Here is a 15,381-nt window from a genome sequence, read left to right as displayed (position 1 = left end):
ACACAGGTGGAGTATGCAGGGCAGGGGACCCACAGCTCCCAGACAAACCTGTGCTACCAACTATCTTCAGAGTCTCCTGAGTGGAAACACAGGCAGACCTTCACGGCACACTGTGCCACAGCTCYGTATTAACTCCATCCTTCCATTACAAAGTGCAGCCAGCCCAGTCATGATCATGAAAGAGCCTCTCCTCCTCAACACTGAAAAATTACTTGGGGAYGAGAATAGCAACACCCTCCAGCCCAGGGTTCCTTTGGGAAAGGAAACAGTCTGGCACCACTGGTTTCCAGTTATTTGTCAAATTTGCAAGTACTAGAAATTATATCTGAGCAYGAGAGCACTGACTAGAACCACTCTCCACTCTGGACTTCTCCCTTGGTCACTGCCCATCCTGACTCTTTTACAAAGCCTGTAGAAAGACACATTCAGAAAGACAAAGAGGGTAAGTATGTAGTTAGACTGGGAGATTCTGCAGGGTGTGGAATACCAGGCACTGTCCGGGCAGAGAAAAATTCTCATTCTGACTCTGTCTTACCTTCCTTTAGCATCCCCACTTTGAGGCATTTCATGAAGCGACAGGCCTGACAGGACTTGCGCCTCCGTTTCGTGATCTCACATTCATTGGTGGCCGGGCAGCTGTATTCAATATTCCCTGTAATCAAACACAGAGATGGTCACCCAGGAATCATGTTCTCCCCACGGATCCAGGGACAGGCTGTAGTGCCCAGATATTCCCACCACCACGGGTCTGTTTTTGTTGCATGCTTGCTCACTCACTTGCACACACATCCTCTGAGACTACACCCAGCTAACTGAGCCAAAGAGATGATTGCAGTGCTGGGCTTTTGGGCACATGTGCTCCAGGCATGTTATCATCCCTTGTGCTGCACCCCTTGTAACCTGGCCTGTTCCCTGAAGTCCAGGGCAGAGAGTGGGAGCAGTTTAGACATTAGTACCATTTCCTGTCAGTCTTGCTCCATGTCTGTGGGATGGATGTTACCTGTCCTTTCTTGCCTGCTTGTGGAACCAGGGAGCTCAGAGAGAGCATTTCCTCCTTTGCTTCCTCCTGCCAGCTGGCATGCGACAGGTAGCAGGAAAGCAATAGGTCTGCACTGAGCAAGGTGGGTAAGACATCCTGGAAAACGAACATGGGTTCTCTGTGCAAATCTTCACAGTTTTAGTTTATTAGTCCTTGTGCACCTGCCTGTCATTCCTCTGCACCGACCATTCCCCCTATAAATCAAGATCAACAATCTGATACCTATCAATCTCTAGGGGTGGTAACCAGACCTTGCAGCTCACTAAGSTGTTGGAAAGCCCCCTGGAAAAACAGAGCATAGAATCAAAAGGAAGAAAGCGCTATTTGATTTATCTCATTATGCTTGGTCCATGCTGAGTGAAACCCTGGGAGCACACAACACCCAAAGCCTAAAGGTGATCAGCCTGCTAGCTATAAACATTCCACCTYTTGTTTCTTGTTTTGTCACAAGACTTGCAACTTCTCCCTAAGCTTCAGCCCAGCCATCCCATTCCTCTTACCGTTGCTCACCTGTCCCCGAACGCAGTTTGTCTGCAGGAGCACAGTGTGCTGCACAAGTTGCTTTGATTCAGGCTGTATTTTGTCATTGTGCAACATCTGAATTTCAATAGCCAGTCATGTATCAACATTCTCAGAGAGCTGGAAATTGAGATTCAAGCTTGATCTCAAGGTAATAAGCAAATTCCTGTTCTAGACACAGAGCTCCAGCACATTACAGACTCATGAGTACAGTGGCCCTGATCTCATGATCAGATACTTGCTGTGCCCCACACAGGAAGGAACAGAGCAGAAACAAACCTAGGAAAAAACTCAGACAGTCTCACTTTGTAAGGTTTTTCCTTTGTTTGAATGCCAACTTTTCTCACCAAAACCAGGATCAGAGCCCTGGAGAGTTGTAAGATTTCCTCTTTTGTGGTCCAAAAGCCCAAAATTCGCCCCCTAACACAGAAACACTATAGTAAGGGCAGTGAACCTTTACAGCAGTGGGAGACACTGATAGCTCTCGTCCAGTAGCTGGAGGTCCCTTCACACTGTCAAGCAGATCTCCAAGCTCCACCATGCCTCTAGTCCCTGGATCCCTTGACACGCAACGTATTGGACAGAGTCTACAAAACCTGTATCACAATTGTGATAGTGCCAGAGTATGTGTAGGTACTATTTACCATAGACACACTCTGTGTACAGCTTGAATAGGCAGTTCCCAAAAGCATTGTTCTCAAAGTCTGTTCTGGGATCATGATTGCTAAAGAAGCCTCAGAGGAGGCTGAGCACTGGGCAAGCTCCCCTTCCTGGACAGCAGAGCAGTGGCCACGATGTAGTGCAGCAGCCCTGTAGGCTGCTGCTTGGCATAGATGAAAGAATACACCCAGCCTGGTGGGGCATCCTGCTCAGGATCCTTGTTGCCTTCATCCTGAACACAGGCTCATATGCCCTTTCCACTGCACCTGGCCTAAAGGAAGCACCAGCAGCTGTGCCCTACAGCCCTCTCTGCAGGTACAAATGCTACAGCTGAGGCCCMCAAGACAATGTGGGCCTCTTCACACAAGACAATGCTGGCAAAGTAAATGGGGTTTTGTATCAAGCCCAAACACATGCTGTGCACTGCACCGATTGAGGGCACAGCTGGGGGCAATGCCTGCACTTACTGCACAAAGCAGGGGCACCACCAGGGAAGGCACAATCAGCACTACCCAAGCAGAACTCAACCAGGAAAAACTGTCATCTCCAAAAGTTTAACAAAGTTCTCTGAATTTTTTTTTTTTTCGTGTCTCAATTTATTTTATGGGTCCTGGGGCTGGCTGCCAGCACAGTGAGTTGCTCACAGCTCCCTGTAATTTCTGTAAGTGCCCTGTGATAAAGTGATGAGATTAACTCATCGAAATTCCAACAGCCTCCCAGTGGCTGGCGGTCACACCACCAGCCCAGCTGCCAGCACAGGGACCTCAGAGAGAGCTTCCCTTCACTGCAGCAGCAGGGAGTGCTGCAAAGTCCTGCAGAAGAGCGTCAGCACACAAGGGTGCACACAGACACAGACAACTCTGTATGCAAAAACAGAGTGTGAGTCAAGTGTCTGTGTGTCATGAACTGTAGGTTACATGACCCAAAAGGAAAGGACAAAAAAAGGGATCATTTCATAGAAAAGTCCTTGTTTTGAGCTATTGCTTATTACTTCAAAAATATTTACATTTGTCCTGAAAAAAAAGGTAGAAACTCACCAATGCCATGGCACAAGATTTACCAAAAAAATGGCTTCAAAAAATCAAGAGTCAGGTGAGCAGATCAGAGTTTGGATTTCTTCTAAGCCTTTATATATCACCTTGGAGGGCAAATCACTTTGTGTCTGTGTCTTAGTTTGCTGGTCTGCAAAATGAAACAAACACCAAACCCCTTCTGGGGAGATTGTGAGTCTTTATTCATTAAGGTTTAACTGTACTTTAAAGCCTTCAGATAAGAGATGCTACAAAACAGCAAAGGATTATTAAAGTGATAGATCACTGTTTTTTTATGCTGGAGAACTGCAAAATTACCCTATTTTCTGCAAAATTAGACCTCTGACTGTTAAACAATTTGGAACATAATTTCTAGAGCACACATAATAGGAGTACCTAAAAATTGCACATCAAAACTTGGTTATTTCAAGAGACCCTATATTCACCCTACCTCTCTGGAACAGGGTGGACTGGGAAGACTAGAATGTCTCCCTGAGCTCATGTAGCACAGTAACGTCTCAGCCATATCCTGCTTAAATTCTGGACAGGGTCTTCATGGGAATTGAGTTTGAAATTAGTACAGCACTAAGGATACAAGCTACTCCCTGCTTACTGATTCTACCTTTCTACAAGGAAACTCAGAAAAGTCTAGGTAAAAAAAAAACCCAAGAAAGTCTTTAAAGCAAAATAATTTTCAGCTTCTGATTGCTGAAAAAAACCCATCTTGCTTTTTCTGGTTTCTTCTTCATTGCTATTCATTTAARTTAGTCCTTCTGACTCAGGCATCGTAGCCGGAGTCCTGGTGTGAGGAGTGGTATTTTGTGAAAATCAGAGGAACATCTCTCAATGATCTGCGTGAGTTAAGAAGGGTTATTTTTTAAGCCTCAGCTTTCGAATAAAAAGATTCAAATATTGAGCCCATAAAACTGCATTTTGAAACTTGAGTAAGTGATCTGATTTCCAGCAGGGTTGTCTATGCTTCAAGAGACATGCCTCTGATCTAGGTGCCTCAGTATATAAAAACATCAGTAAAGGCTCTTATCTTTGGAAAGAGAAAAAACCAACCCAAAAAAGCCCACCAAAAAAACCCCAAACAAATACCCCAACAAAACCAAACCCCAAAACTCTCCACTCATGTRTATCACTTGCAGGAAAATGAGAATTTTAAAAAGCAGGTGAGATAAGCCCTTGTGCTTGGAAAACTAAAATTTTACTTCATGTGGATGTTACTGTAATGTGATCATCAAGGCTTCAGGAATCTTGATGCTAAGAGAGGAAAAGAGCATATTGTACGTGTTACACCAGCACTGTTTGCCTCCTCAGGGTGGCTCCTGTTCACAAAAGAGCACTTGGACATTTCACATTCAAATCAGCCTCCTTCTCGCACAAGAATGCAGGATATGGGCCCTGGGGCTCCCTACTGGCAGCAAGTTTGTCTCTAGGGTTTCAAACACAGGAACATTTTACAGAACATCCACAGAAAAGATCCTTCTGCACAAAGCTCTCTGTACTGATGTACTGAGGCAAACAGAAAACATTTGACTAATGGAGTCGAGGTTGCACAGGAGATGGTTTTTTACATTCAAGTGATAGATCTGTGAACAGTAAGCAGCAGTCAAGCACTAGATCATGAAATATTGCACTTTCCCTGGTTAAGCATCACAAGTTTTTGGAAAGCTGTGAACTCCCACCTGRAAAGTAGCAGGCAATTCTGAGAAGGACAGAAGGATAGGACAGTGCCTGGCTGATGTGGCTGCTACTGTAGGAACACAAAACCTCCTTTGTGTGTGTGGATTGTAATGTTCTGCTCAGGAAAAACTCTCAACCTCTCCTCTTCCCGGGAGCCACTCTAAGCACCATAACAGCAACCAGAGAGCCCCAGGAGACTTTATTACAAGCCTCTTATAAATCCCTACAARTCTTCTGAGCTGCATTACCCACATTTGAAGACCCTTATTGGTGCAAAGACATCCCAAAACAGCAGTTCTGTTCCTACACTCACTGAGTTTGAAGCTTGCAAGACTCAAGCAGGAAATGCATAGATGGAGGCACTTTGCCTAAGACACAACTTGCCTGTCCAGGAGATGATGGTAAATGTGTCCCTTTTCTCTGAATCTCCAATATTTTGCTGAGCTTCAAGCTTTTATTTTATATTAATAGGTCATTTTAGAAATAGCCTTAATTTTCACCATTTGAAGATGAAAAATAGATGCAGGGCAGTACATTCAAAACAGACAAAACTACCTACTAGTTATAATTATTAATGAACAAAAGAGAATGACAGTATATTTCACTGATAGGTAATGCTCTATCTACTGAGCAAACTATTAAGACAAGGAATAGATTTGATTGAGAACTTGTATCCTGTAAAAAATCCAGAATTTGTCTTTGTCAAAATTTGGATGAAAGGATTAGTTAGGATTTCCATTGAACAGAAATTTAAAAAACTTTAATTTATAAACATCCCAAACAATCTTTTGTGCAACAGATCCATTCCTTTACATTCAGCTAATATGAAAACTTTTGTTTCAAATCCAAGCACCAACAGCAGCACACTTAAATGTGTCTGAAAATCAGATTCTGTCCTATCTGCACTACATTGCACAGTCAGATGAGGTAAATGCAGACTGCCACTAGAATATAATCCCACAAAACAGTACAATGATAAACAGGACTGAAATTTTGTCAGACAGCCCAGCTAACTGAAAATGCTTCAGGTCATTTTAGAATTTCTGACTCTGCCTCAAAGCRTGGGAAGTCCAACCCTAGGGTTCAAAATAACATGTTCAGAGAGAAAGGCCTGCAGCCCAGGGGTGTGTGCTCTCATCTCACCTCAGGTTTTCACTTTTCTATCTCAAGCATTGCCAGTGCTGCAAAGGGGAAATGACACCCAGCTTTCCTTGATCCTTGGGCCATGTAACACAACGAGAAAGGACAGAGGTGTGACAATTCCCMATAATCTGTGGGAGAGATTAAGCTGTGTTGTGTTATCCTGTTTTGGTTCAGGAAAACCAAACACTCAATTTCAGCTAGGAGGGAACCACCGGTTGGGATTTTCCTGCCTTCTTTTTTTTCTCCTATCACCAAAACTTTTTTTGGGGAAATCCGAGTTAGTAAAAATTCTGCTTTTCTTTGGAAAAATCCTGCTGACAGAAAACTCCCACATAGCAACATTAGCGACCTCAGAGACAACCAGCCATGTCCATGCTGCCTTTCAGCCTATCTTCTCMTCATCATTTGAAAAGCAACAGCCCTTGTGTTTTCCATGACAGCCTGACCTCACCTGGCCCAGTGGGAAAGTGAGTTGCAGAGCTGTCGTGCTTAAAGAAAGTCTGCAGCTTGCATGTCCATTCTTCCTGCTGCTGCTACAGCAGCAGAGGGAATCAAAAAGCTATTGCAAGATACTCCTGCCTCAAGATATGCAGGTTTTACATGAGTTAATGCAGCTAAAAAAGCCCCAATAGGCAGACTGAGGTAATGTGTAGTGAGGGGGGTGCAGTTGGAAGGGGGATTCCATGTGAAGCTCTGCTTCATGATCTGGGGTATCTAGAAAGGGCTGCAGTAGTCTGGTAATTCAGCACAGATTTGGACCCATTTTATGGCAGCCCAAACATGTAAGGCCAGCAGAGTAACTACTGTCATAGTATTGATTAGTTTTTCATCTGCCAATACTCAAGCACAGAGAAGTGAAACGRCTCAAACCAAGACCACAAATGCCTGATGATGAATTTACCTTTTCCATCTTGAGCATCTGGGAAATTCTGGGGTCATGGCTCCATCTCGGTGCTCAAACCATTGAGCCAACACTGCTCCCACACACTGAATCATGGCAAGCTTTTTGATGTTAGGATACCGGGAATGCAGTTACATAACAGACACATCTGCATGCTTTCTGCAAAGCCTACATCGATCTTAGGCAGCCTGGATGAAGTTTTCACTTTGTTAGATGCTTAACACAGCTACTGAATATAATAGAGTTGCAGGATAAACACCTTTTGGAAATGCTCTTGCCACTTTCTCTTTTATGTGATCCTTAAATCCTCTTCCCTTGCACACCCAGGGCTACACTTGGATATCACGCCCACTGCAGCAGAGCCCTGGGAACAGCACATTTTCTTGACTTAATCAAACTCTGCAGCCCTATTTGCTGCCTGCTTCCCTGGGCTCAGCCTTCAGTTGCATAGCTGAAATTGCTCACCCTCAGGCACAACACACTTGACTCTCACACTCTCAGTAATAAAAGCATTTTGGTACTTCAGTTGCCAGCCCAAGCTGATGACAGGGTGAGAGAAATTTCCACTTACTCTTTTCCCCCGTCTGTTACATGTTAACACGCAATCAATTAGGGAACCACGGGGAGAAAGAATATGGCTGTGCTGGGGAAAGGAAGCTGGAGGGAAGCACTCTCCCCTCTCAGGATTCAGTCAGCTGACATATCACCTGGCTGACACAGGCTCCAGGTACTGCTACCATGCATCATTTTCTTTTAATTCTCTCTGAAAACTCTTCAAAAGTTCCYATATGTTTTTCTCCTTCTCCAGGTCTCTTCTGCCCTGCCACAGWGGTGTTCCAGTATCTCTCCCACGAGGAGCTAGTTATCTGGTCTCTTCCTGTATTAGGAGATGCTAGGACTTTGCTTCAGAGTGCTAGCCTGGTCCAGCTTTAGTATCTGAAGGTGCCTAAAAGAAACACTAGGAATGGCCCAAGTGCTGGAAGAGGGATGAAGCCAGAAGTGGAAGTAAAAGTTCTCAGTCAATAACAGAGATTTAGCAATGAAAAATCACAGAAACCCTTGCAGAGAACAGGCCAATGCCTTACAGATGGCCATGGCATCATAAAGAAGGAAGTGTCAGTGGGGCAGAGTAATTATTTATATAGATGGATTTCCACAGTAAGGAGAGGCATCTGAAATCTAAAAAACAAGATAGATATAGTGACTTCTGCAGAGACCTCAGGTAAACTGCACCCTGCACTGTACCAAGGTTGAACATCCCCAGGAACAGAATGTCACCAGATCCATTCAATTTACAAAGAAGTGCTCTCTCCATGTGTGCATTTCTTTCATTTCACAGGAGGTAAGGAAGTATTGATGGTGGATTGACCCCAGCCAACAGCTAAGTACACGCRCAGCTGCCTGTTCACTGAACACCTGTCTCCAGTCAGCACCCCTTACTTGGGCAAACCAAACACATTTCCCACTGGAAAAYGAATGATCCTGTCCTCTCTCCAGTTAGTATAGGAAATAAAAGGAGTATCTCTATGTCCAGGCATGTCTGCTCACATGGGGCATGCGTATGTAAGTACATCCAAGCATCCATAGACATTGGAGATTGTCTGGAACCACTCCTGCTTTTGATTATATTGTTGTGCATATCTGCAAGCRCACCTTTGGCAGTCAGGACACAGCCATAACCCTCATATGTGRACTGGGCATGAAGGAGCAATGACCTGTAATTCATCTACACATGCATGAACTGAGGTTTTCAAAATCACCTGAAGAATTGGTTATCCTTAGTAAGACTGACAAAAACTTCATCTTCTTCAGTGTCTAGTTTGTTTTATCTTCAAGGAAACTGCATTTTAATGAAAAAGGTTGATGAAACTTGAAAAGGAGAAAAAGATTGACTCTCATACATGTTCTCTGTCCAGATTTGTGCTGAGGTTTGTAGGGAGTTCATGGCTATATATTAGGACAAGTGGGACAAAGTTAGAATCTCTYTACTCTTTTAATGCTGGAGCTTTCACCTCAAGGTGCAGACATGTCTGCAAGAATGCCACCTCTTTGCACAGGCATCTACTCTTCAAATGGGCCTTTAAGSACCATTAGAATGCAAAGCATTTCTTTTCCTGGCCTTACTCCACTAGCTGCCACACTCTCAGAGTATCAGTGCCACTAGCAGAAGCAGGAAGATCCACTAGCCCAGATACCCAGATCTGGTAGCCAGACAGGCTAGGAATTTGGCAGAAGTTCCTACCATCACATTGCCTAACTTCATGTCCATGCTGATTTGGAAGGACAAGAGCTGAGCAAGAGGAAAGAGGAAGCATACAAAAGGATGGAGAGTTAGGTACATCACATTCATTCTCCCTTTCCCCCTTTCATATGACACTGCAGTCTCAGCAATGTCTGGGGCCACGTCGCTTTATTGCTATGGAGTGAACGCCTCAGTTTCTATTCCTTCCCACCATACCTTGAATAGTCCTCTTGAAGAAGGCTTTACATGCCTCACAGGAAGCCACGCCGTAGTGGTAGCCAGAAGCAATGTCCCCACACACCAGGCACAGCCTCTTGGGGATTGCATTGAGCATGTACTCGCACTTGGTGGGTGAGTCCTCCATGATGGCGCTGGCGCAGTCGTCGTAGCGCTTACGGCAGGAGCCAGCACCAATCCCTGTGCCATTGAACATGGGTGGCGAGTCTAGGCCATTGGGGTGGCCACCCATGGCGATGCCGTAGCCACCGCTAGCGTCGGAGGAGCCGCTYGGGCTGTGGTGGCTGATGGCGTCGATGCCGGAGGATGGGCTGGAGGGCTCGGTCTTGATGAAGGACCCACAACTGGAGGAGAGGTGCCGCTCCTCCGTGGCCATTCTGCCGAGCAGCCTGCAAGGAGAGAGCAAAGGCACTCAGCAACCTCCTGGCTAAACCCAGCTCCCGGTTTAGTCAAAAGAGACTCCTCCTTTTGCCACCTCAGTCCAACCCCAGTTGGATCAGGCGGTTCAACCTCACACAGGTTCTTCTTCAGGAATATTGGCACAATTGACTAAGACCCGCCCGCCTGCTGCCCACAGACTCACGCCAGAGCAAAGTCAAGGCTCCCCATGTAGATCAGGCGGTGGTGCTGGGAAGGGGCATTAGTGCTGATGAAGAACAATCTACCCAGAGCACCATCTACCCCAAGACAGCAGAAAGAAACAAGCTTGACTGTGGCAGACCAGGTGAAAAAGATGTTTGGTTAATACAGAATGTGCTGCCCTGGCTTTAAGCAGAAGGTTCAGCAGCAGACCCTGCAGACAGAACTTGCTCAAACTGGATTTTCATTTTTTTCATTTATAATACAGAAATCTGATTAATTTTCAAGTTTGTCTCCTCCTCTCGCCCCACTTTATCTTTCACCCCACCCTGCACCATCATCACTAAAAAAGGAGCTTAGAAACTGAAGGAAAGTCATCTGATCAAAACTTTCTTCTGTCTCAGTCTTAAATCTTAATCTTTCTTCTATTTGCTACCATTGGGTTTTTGCATGAACACACAAATTCCCACTTCTTAAAGAGAGCTTACACTCTTAAATTTATGGAGATAAYTTTACCAAATTTTCAAGCTCTTATTTATTTTAATCACAGGTAGTCTTACTCCTTATATAAATGTTCAGTCTTTTTTTGGAACACTGCTAAATTTTATGATATTTACAACCATGAGTTCCAGGGATTACTTCTGTGCTGTATGAACAAACAAACAAATCCCACTTTTATTTGCCTGTAATGTATTTGCAGCCTGTCAGACTTCCTGAGCGTCTCCTGACTCTCCTCAGGAAATGTAGTTTTGCCATGTTCTCATTCAGCTCTTTATTATCTATAGGATTGCTCTGCAGGCAGAAGTTTTTGCAGATCTCTTATCTGCTTCATCATCCATCTCTGAACTTCCTCTGGTCTGGCTATTTCTGTTCAGTCCAGAACAGAGTTCAATGAGCCAGCTCCTCAGCAGCATGAAACTGGCACTGCTCCATCACTTCTCCAGCTGAAGGTCTGGACAGTAGTCAAGACAAAGCCACGCCATCAATTGCCTTGTGACGTTACAATATTTTCAATGTTATTTTCAGTCTATGTATTATGTAACTCCTTGCACCGTTTGCTTTTTTTCCCTGTTTAAATGAAAGTCTAAAATGTTACCATTTCTTCAACAAAGAACACCAGGAAGTTACTTACTGAAATGCTTGGTCTTATTCCTGAGTTGCTACAGTTAATTTAGAATCTATTAAGATGCATGAAAAATCAAATTAATGCCTTTTGGTGTGCAATGTTTTGCAATGGTCAACAAAGTATTTCATCTGTCACTGTGGTGCATTCCACACAGCCAGCTTTATTAGGATCTTCTGGAGCTCTTCAGTCYTCCTCGATAATCTGACTTCATCTGCAGTCTCACTGTTCACCCACTTTCCAGATCATTAACACGTGGATCAAACACCACAATACTGATCTTTGTGGATTATTCATGTTAGCCTTTATCATGCTGAAAATTGACTTCTCTTTCTTTTCTGGGTAGGGTATGTCTACCCTTTCTTTCTCTCTCTGACACTTTTTAATTGATAATAGTATTAACCTGAGAAGTTAAATTTTCCCTTCAGCAAGATAATTTGTCAGAGGCTTTAAGAAAAACTAAACATGCATTTTCCTGATGACATGGCCAAAAATCCTGACTGAGTGGGAAAGCTTGACTTCTCTTCTTGGAAGCTCTGCTTGCTTAAAGTTACCATACCATGGTAATGTAGTTAATTTCTATTTCTATTTCACTTTCAGCCTATTTAACTGGTATTTGTGGTGACTCTTCTRTCAAGAGGTCAAATCCATCAAAGGGACAGGACAAAATATTCTGTGAATCAGCAAGGCTGGAGRGCACTTTTATATATCACATCTGTGTGTCTGTTGATAGGAATATAGATGTTTGATATGCAGCAAATTCACAGTCCTGCATCCTTATGATCTCATTTGACCTAAGTATCTCCTAATTTTCCCTTCTCTGTTTCATCCTCAATGTTTGACCTCATCTCCTATCCCTGGTATCGATTAGCCAAGTTTGTTATTTGGCAAAGACTGTTGACCTTGGGAGCATGGGCAGGCATCTCACGTTCCTCAGCTGCTTTGCCTGGTGTTACTTGAGAGGAATCCAGGGTTTGGTCCTTCTCAGAGACAGTGTGATGAGTTGATAAATGCCCGTGCTTTGCCCAGAGGACCACAATGAACTAGAGGTCATGGAGCAGTTAGAGAAATTGCTGCAGGTGCATTCATCTCTGTTCCCACAGGGCACCTAGGCAGATTGCAGATCTTCTGGTRTAATGCCAGCTGACCATGTGAAGGAAGAGCAAGCTTTGCTAGCTGAGACTAGATCTTGGTATCTTGCAGCAAAGCTGAAACCAGCTGTGCTGAGCAGGTTCTGGAACCTCTCTCTACCTGAGGAGTGCATCTGTGGTAAAGATATGAAGGTCACTGGACACAGCAACATGAGATCAGGGTCAAAATGAAAGGCAAAACAACCATAAAATGGTTCTGCATTGTGGAACTCCACAGAGGAGCAGGAGTTGTAATCTTAAAGGCAGACAGAGGAAAATACTATGAAAAAGGAATGACAAGGAGATGAGCTGTACTGGCAGATTCCATCAGTGGAGTCCAAATCTCAACTTCTGTTTCTTAAATAGCCCAACATTTACAGAGGACTTCAAAAGGACTTACTGAGGTATTTTCCTCCACTGAAAAGAAAACAAAAACTAAAAACTAAAAAAAAAAAAAAAAAAAAAAAAAAGAAGAACCTGGGGAAATGAGCCTGCCTTCCCTATGGCATGCAAACAGTGGCTGATGGTGAGAGAAGAAACAAGCCCCCTACATCCTCACAGCTGAGGACCCTCCTGTTCTGTTGCAGCAGGTAGCAAGGCAGCAATACAGGGAGTTCTGGTTAGATGTGAATGCATGCTTGAGAGCAGAAGTTCTTAACACAAAGATAGACCAAAGATTACAGCTAAGGTGACTCCAGCTATTCCAGAGCATGTGTTTATCTTTCTGGCCTCTGACTTTCTGCAAGTCTCATGGAGATCCTGTGCTGATTTTTAAACAGTCAGAGTGTCCCCTGGCAATGAGATACAGCATCTTGAACTTCAAGAAGAACAGCTAAATGTTTTTTGCATTGAGTCCAAAGTGATGAACAGCCATTTTGCTTGGCTCTAGTTACCTTAATAGGAATGTAAAAGGAGGGAGACTTGATCCAACTCTCCTCTGTGCTGGCACAGGAAACTCCGTTACTATTTCTGTGCCCATGTAACAGGCTTAGAGGTTCTAAACATTTCGTTCTTTTCACCTTTCCTCATCATAGGTCATTTCTTCTAATCCCTTTAGCATCTTTGTGGTCCTTCTCTGGATCTGTTCCAACTTCYCTGGGTCTCTGTTGCAGCAAGGTGCCCTGAACTGCACAGTGCAATGCCGCAGCACTACGGGGGAGAGTCACTCCGGAAAGCACACAGCCAAGAAGACATATGGACCAAAGCAGTAGCTTTGCCAGACATCAGGTTGCACATCAGCTCACACAATTTGATAGCCTGTCTCATTGGGACCTCTCTGAACATAAGCTGCTTTTGCCACCGTGCTCTGCACAACATGAAATTTGGAGATTCTTCTTGTTCTAAAGTAGATCCAGTATCATCTTTGAACTACACGGTGCTAATTACCACTTAATTTTACCAAAGCCTGTTCATAATGCTCATTTTTTCAGCCTTGCTCTTCTTTTTTTCTACTCTGATCTTTTTCTAGTATCTTTTAGTTCTATCAACTGTAAATTTAAGAGTGATCACTTAATATTTTCTTCCAGGTCACTAATGAATATTTACAGTCAAAGCACTGCTTCGGACACCACCTTTGAAGATGGATAAAGAATATCTCTAACTCTTCTGTTTACACTCTGTCTGAAATAATCCATGATTCATATCACAGGATTTGTATCAAAACCAATTTGATCTAATTTCCCTAATAAGATTTTGCACAGCTTTGTGTCAAAAGCCCATGCCTGGTACAGAGTCAGTCTATTCACTGCATTCCTTTTGTCCACTAATTATCTAATTGTATCAAGAAAGGTTATTGTCTGCTGTACTCCTGTTTCATAAACCCACTGCTGTTTATCACTAACAATGCTGTTAGCCCTTATATGCTTGTAACTGCCCTCAGACAATCATGCTCTGACCTCAATGATTCTGGATGTAAATACACAGGTTTAGACCAAGTGGAGACTGCGCTTTAGGTTTTTATCCATTAGTGTTCTCTCCCTTGGGCAGTGATGCTGGTTAATGTTACAAGTTTCCCCATTTCTTCTCCAGCCTTTCATCTTTTGCTATTTCTCTGCAATGGCTGGTATTTAGCCATTAAAAGCTTATGAGTTTAAAGCTCTTTTGAGAACAACAGCAATAATACGTGAGGAAAAGATTGCTAGATGGAGAGGACCAGAAAGGGACAGAAGACTCGAGTTATAAAATTAATGCCGCAAATACTGCCCCCAATTTTTGTTCTTCTAAACTGCAAGGATTACAAGTTTGGGATTGATGCAGGTGAGGTTGTTATATTGCACATCCTTTGAGGYTATTTTTGCCAGAAATAGTAATTTGTAGCTACATTCACCTCTTCACCCCACTTCTGGATTTAGAAATTACAAGAATTCAGTAGTCTTTAGTGCAAGCCTTCACATGACTTAAGATTAAAAAAACGTGCACCACTCACAACTGCTTTGCAAGACAGCCGGAACACCCAGCTCTGTAACAGAAGGTAACTTTTCCCCACCAGAGGAACTTTTTGTTAGCTAAAGGTATACACAATTGAGTAAATAATACCATCTGAGCATCAAAATGCTCATGCAAACCTAAGTATTTGACCCTCTACATTCTCCAAGTAGCACTCGCTATTCCAAAACTGAATCAAAAAAAGTTTAATGATAACACTGCTGATCTTCCTTAGTGGCTGAAACCTCATCTTCAACAGGAATTGCAAGGATAGCTCAGTTCCATACACCAGTTTCCCAAAGAAGGGTAAAGAACAGGCATCAGGAAAGTTCTGCCATGTAGCCCAGTTGCTTCACCAGTATTTTCTGATTTAGTCACAAATCACCAATTCAGCACATTGGAGACTTCCAACAGCAAGACAGAAATTAACATTAAAATGGGTACTGAAATACAGCTGTAAAACTAGTATCAGCTGATGGATGGGGAGACAGAGAAAACACAGGCCCTCCTCAGGAAAAATCTTCCCTGTTCTGGCCACAAGGAGAAATATAAAATATCAGAAATGGTCTTTTTTTGGGGGGGCTGGCTCTCATAGTGGATATGAATTCCAGATAGAATGGAATCTTGATTTTCCAATGTTCCATACAACTGAAAACCCTGCAGG

At 43.5% G+C, this 15,381-nt stretch overlaps 1 protein-coding gene across 3 annotated transcripts in view; it reads right to left on the bottom strand.

Moving 5' to 3' along the window:
• ESRRB (estrogen related receptor beta) overlaps positions 1-15,381 on the bottom strand; it is a 134,019-nt gene that overhangs the window by 31,111 nt on the left and 87,527 nt on the right. For all 3 annotated transcript variants that reach the window (XM_057377343.1, XM_057377179.1, XM_057377260.1), the window contains 2 exons: positions 9,441-9,850; positions 536-652 (listed from right to left, as the gene is read on the bottom strand). In XM_057377343.1, the coding sequence (XP_057233326.1) occupies positions 536-652; positions 9,441-9,837 (514 nt within the window). In that variant the 5' untranslated portion in view covers positions 9,838-9,850. The remainder of the gene's footprint in view (positions 1-535; positions 653-9,440; positions 9,851-15,381) is intronic.

This window comes from Malurus melanocephalus, unplaced genomic scaffold (assembly GCF_030028575.1).
Source record: "Malurus melanocephalus ecotype Western Australia unplaced genomic scaffold, MMel_1.1 scaffold_0, whole genome shotgun sequence".
Lineage (NCBI taxonomy): Eukaryota > Metazoa > Chordata > Aves > Passeriformes > Maluridae > Malurus > Malurus melanocephalus.
This window is presented reverse-complemented; position numbering and strand designations above follow the sequence as displayed.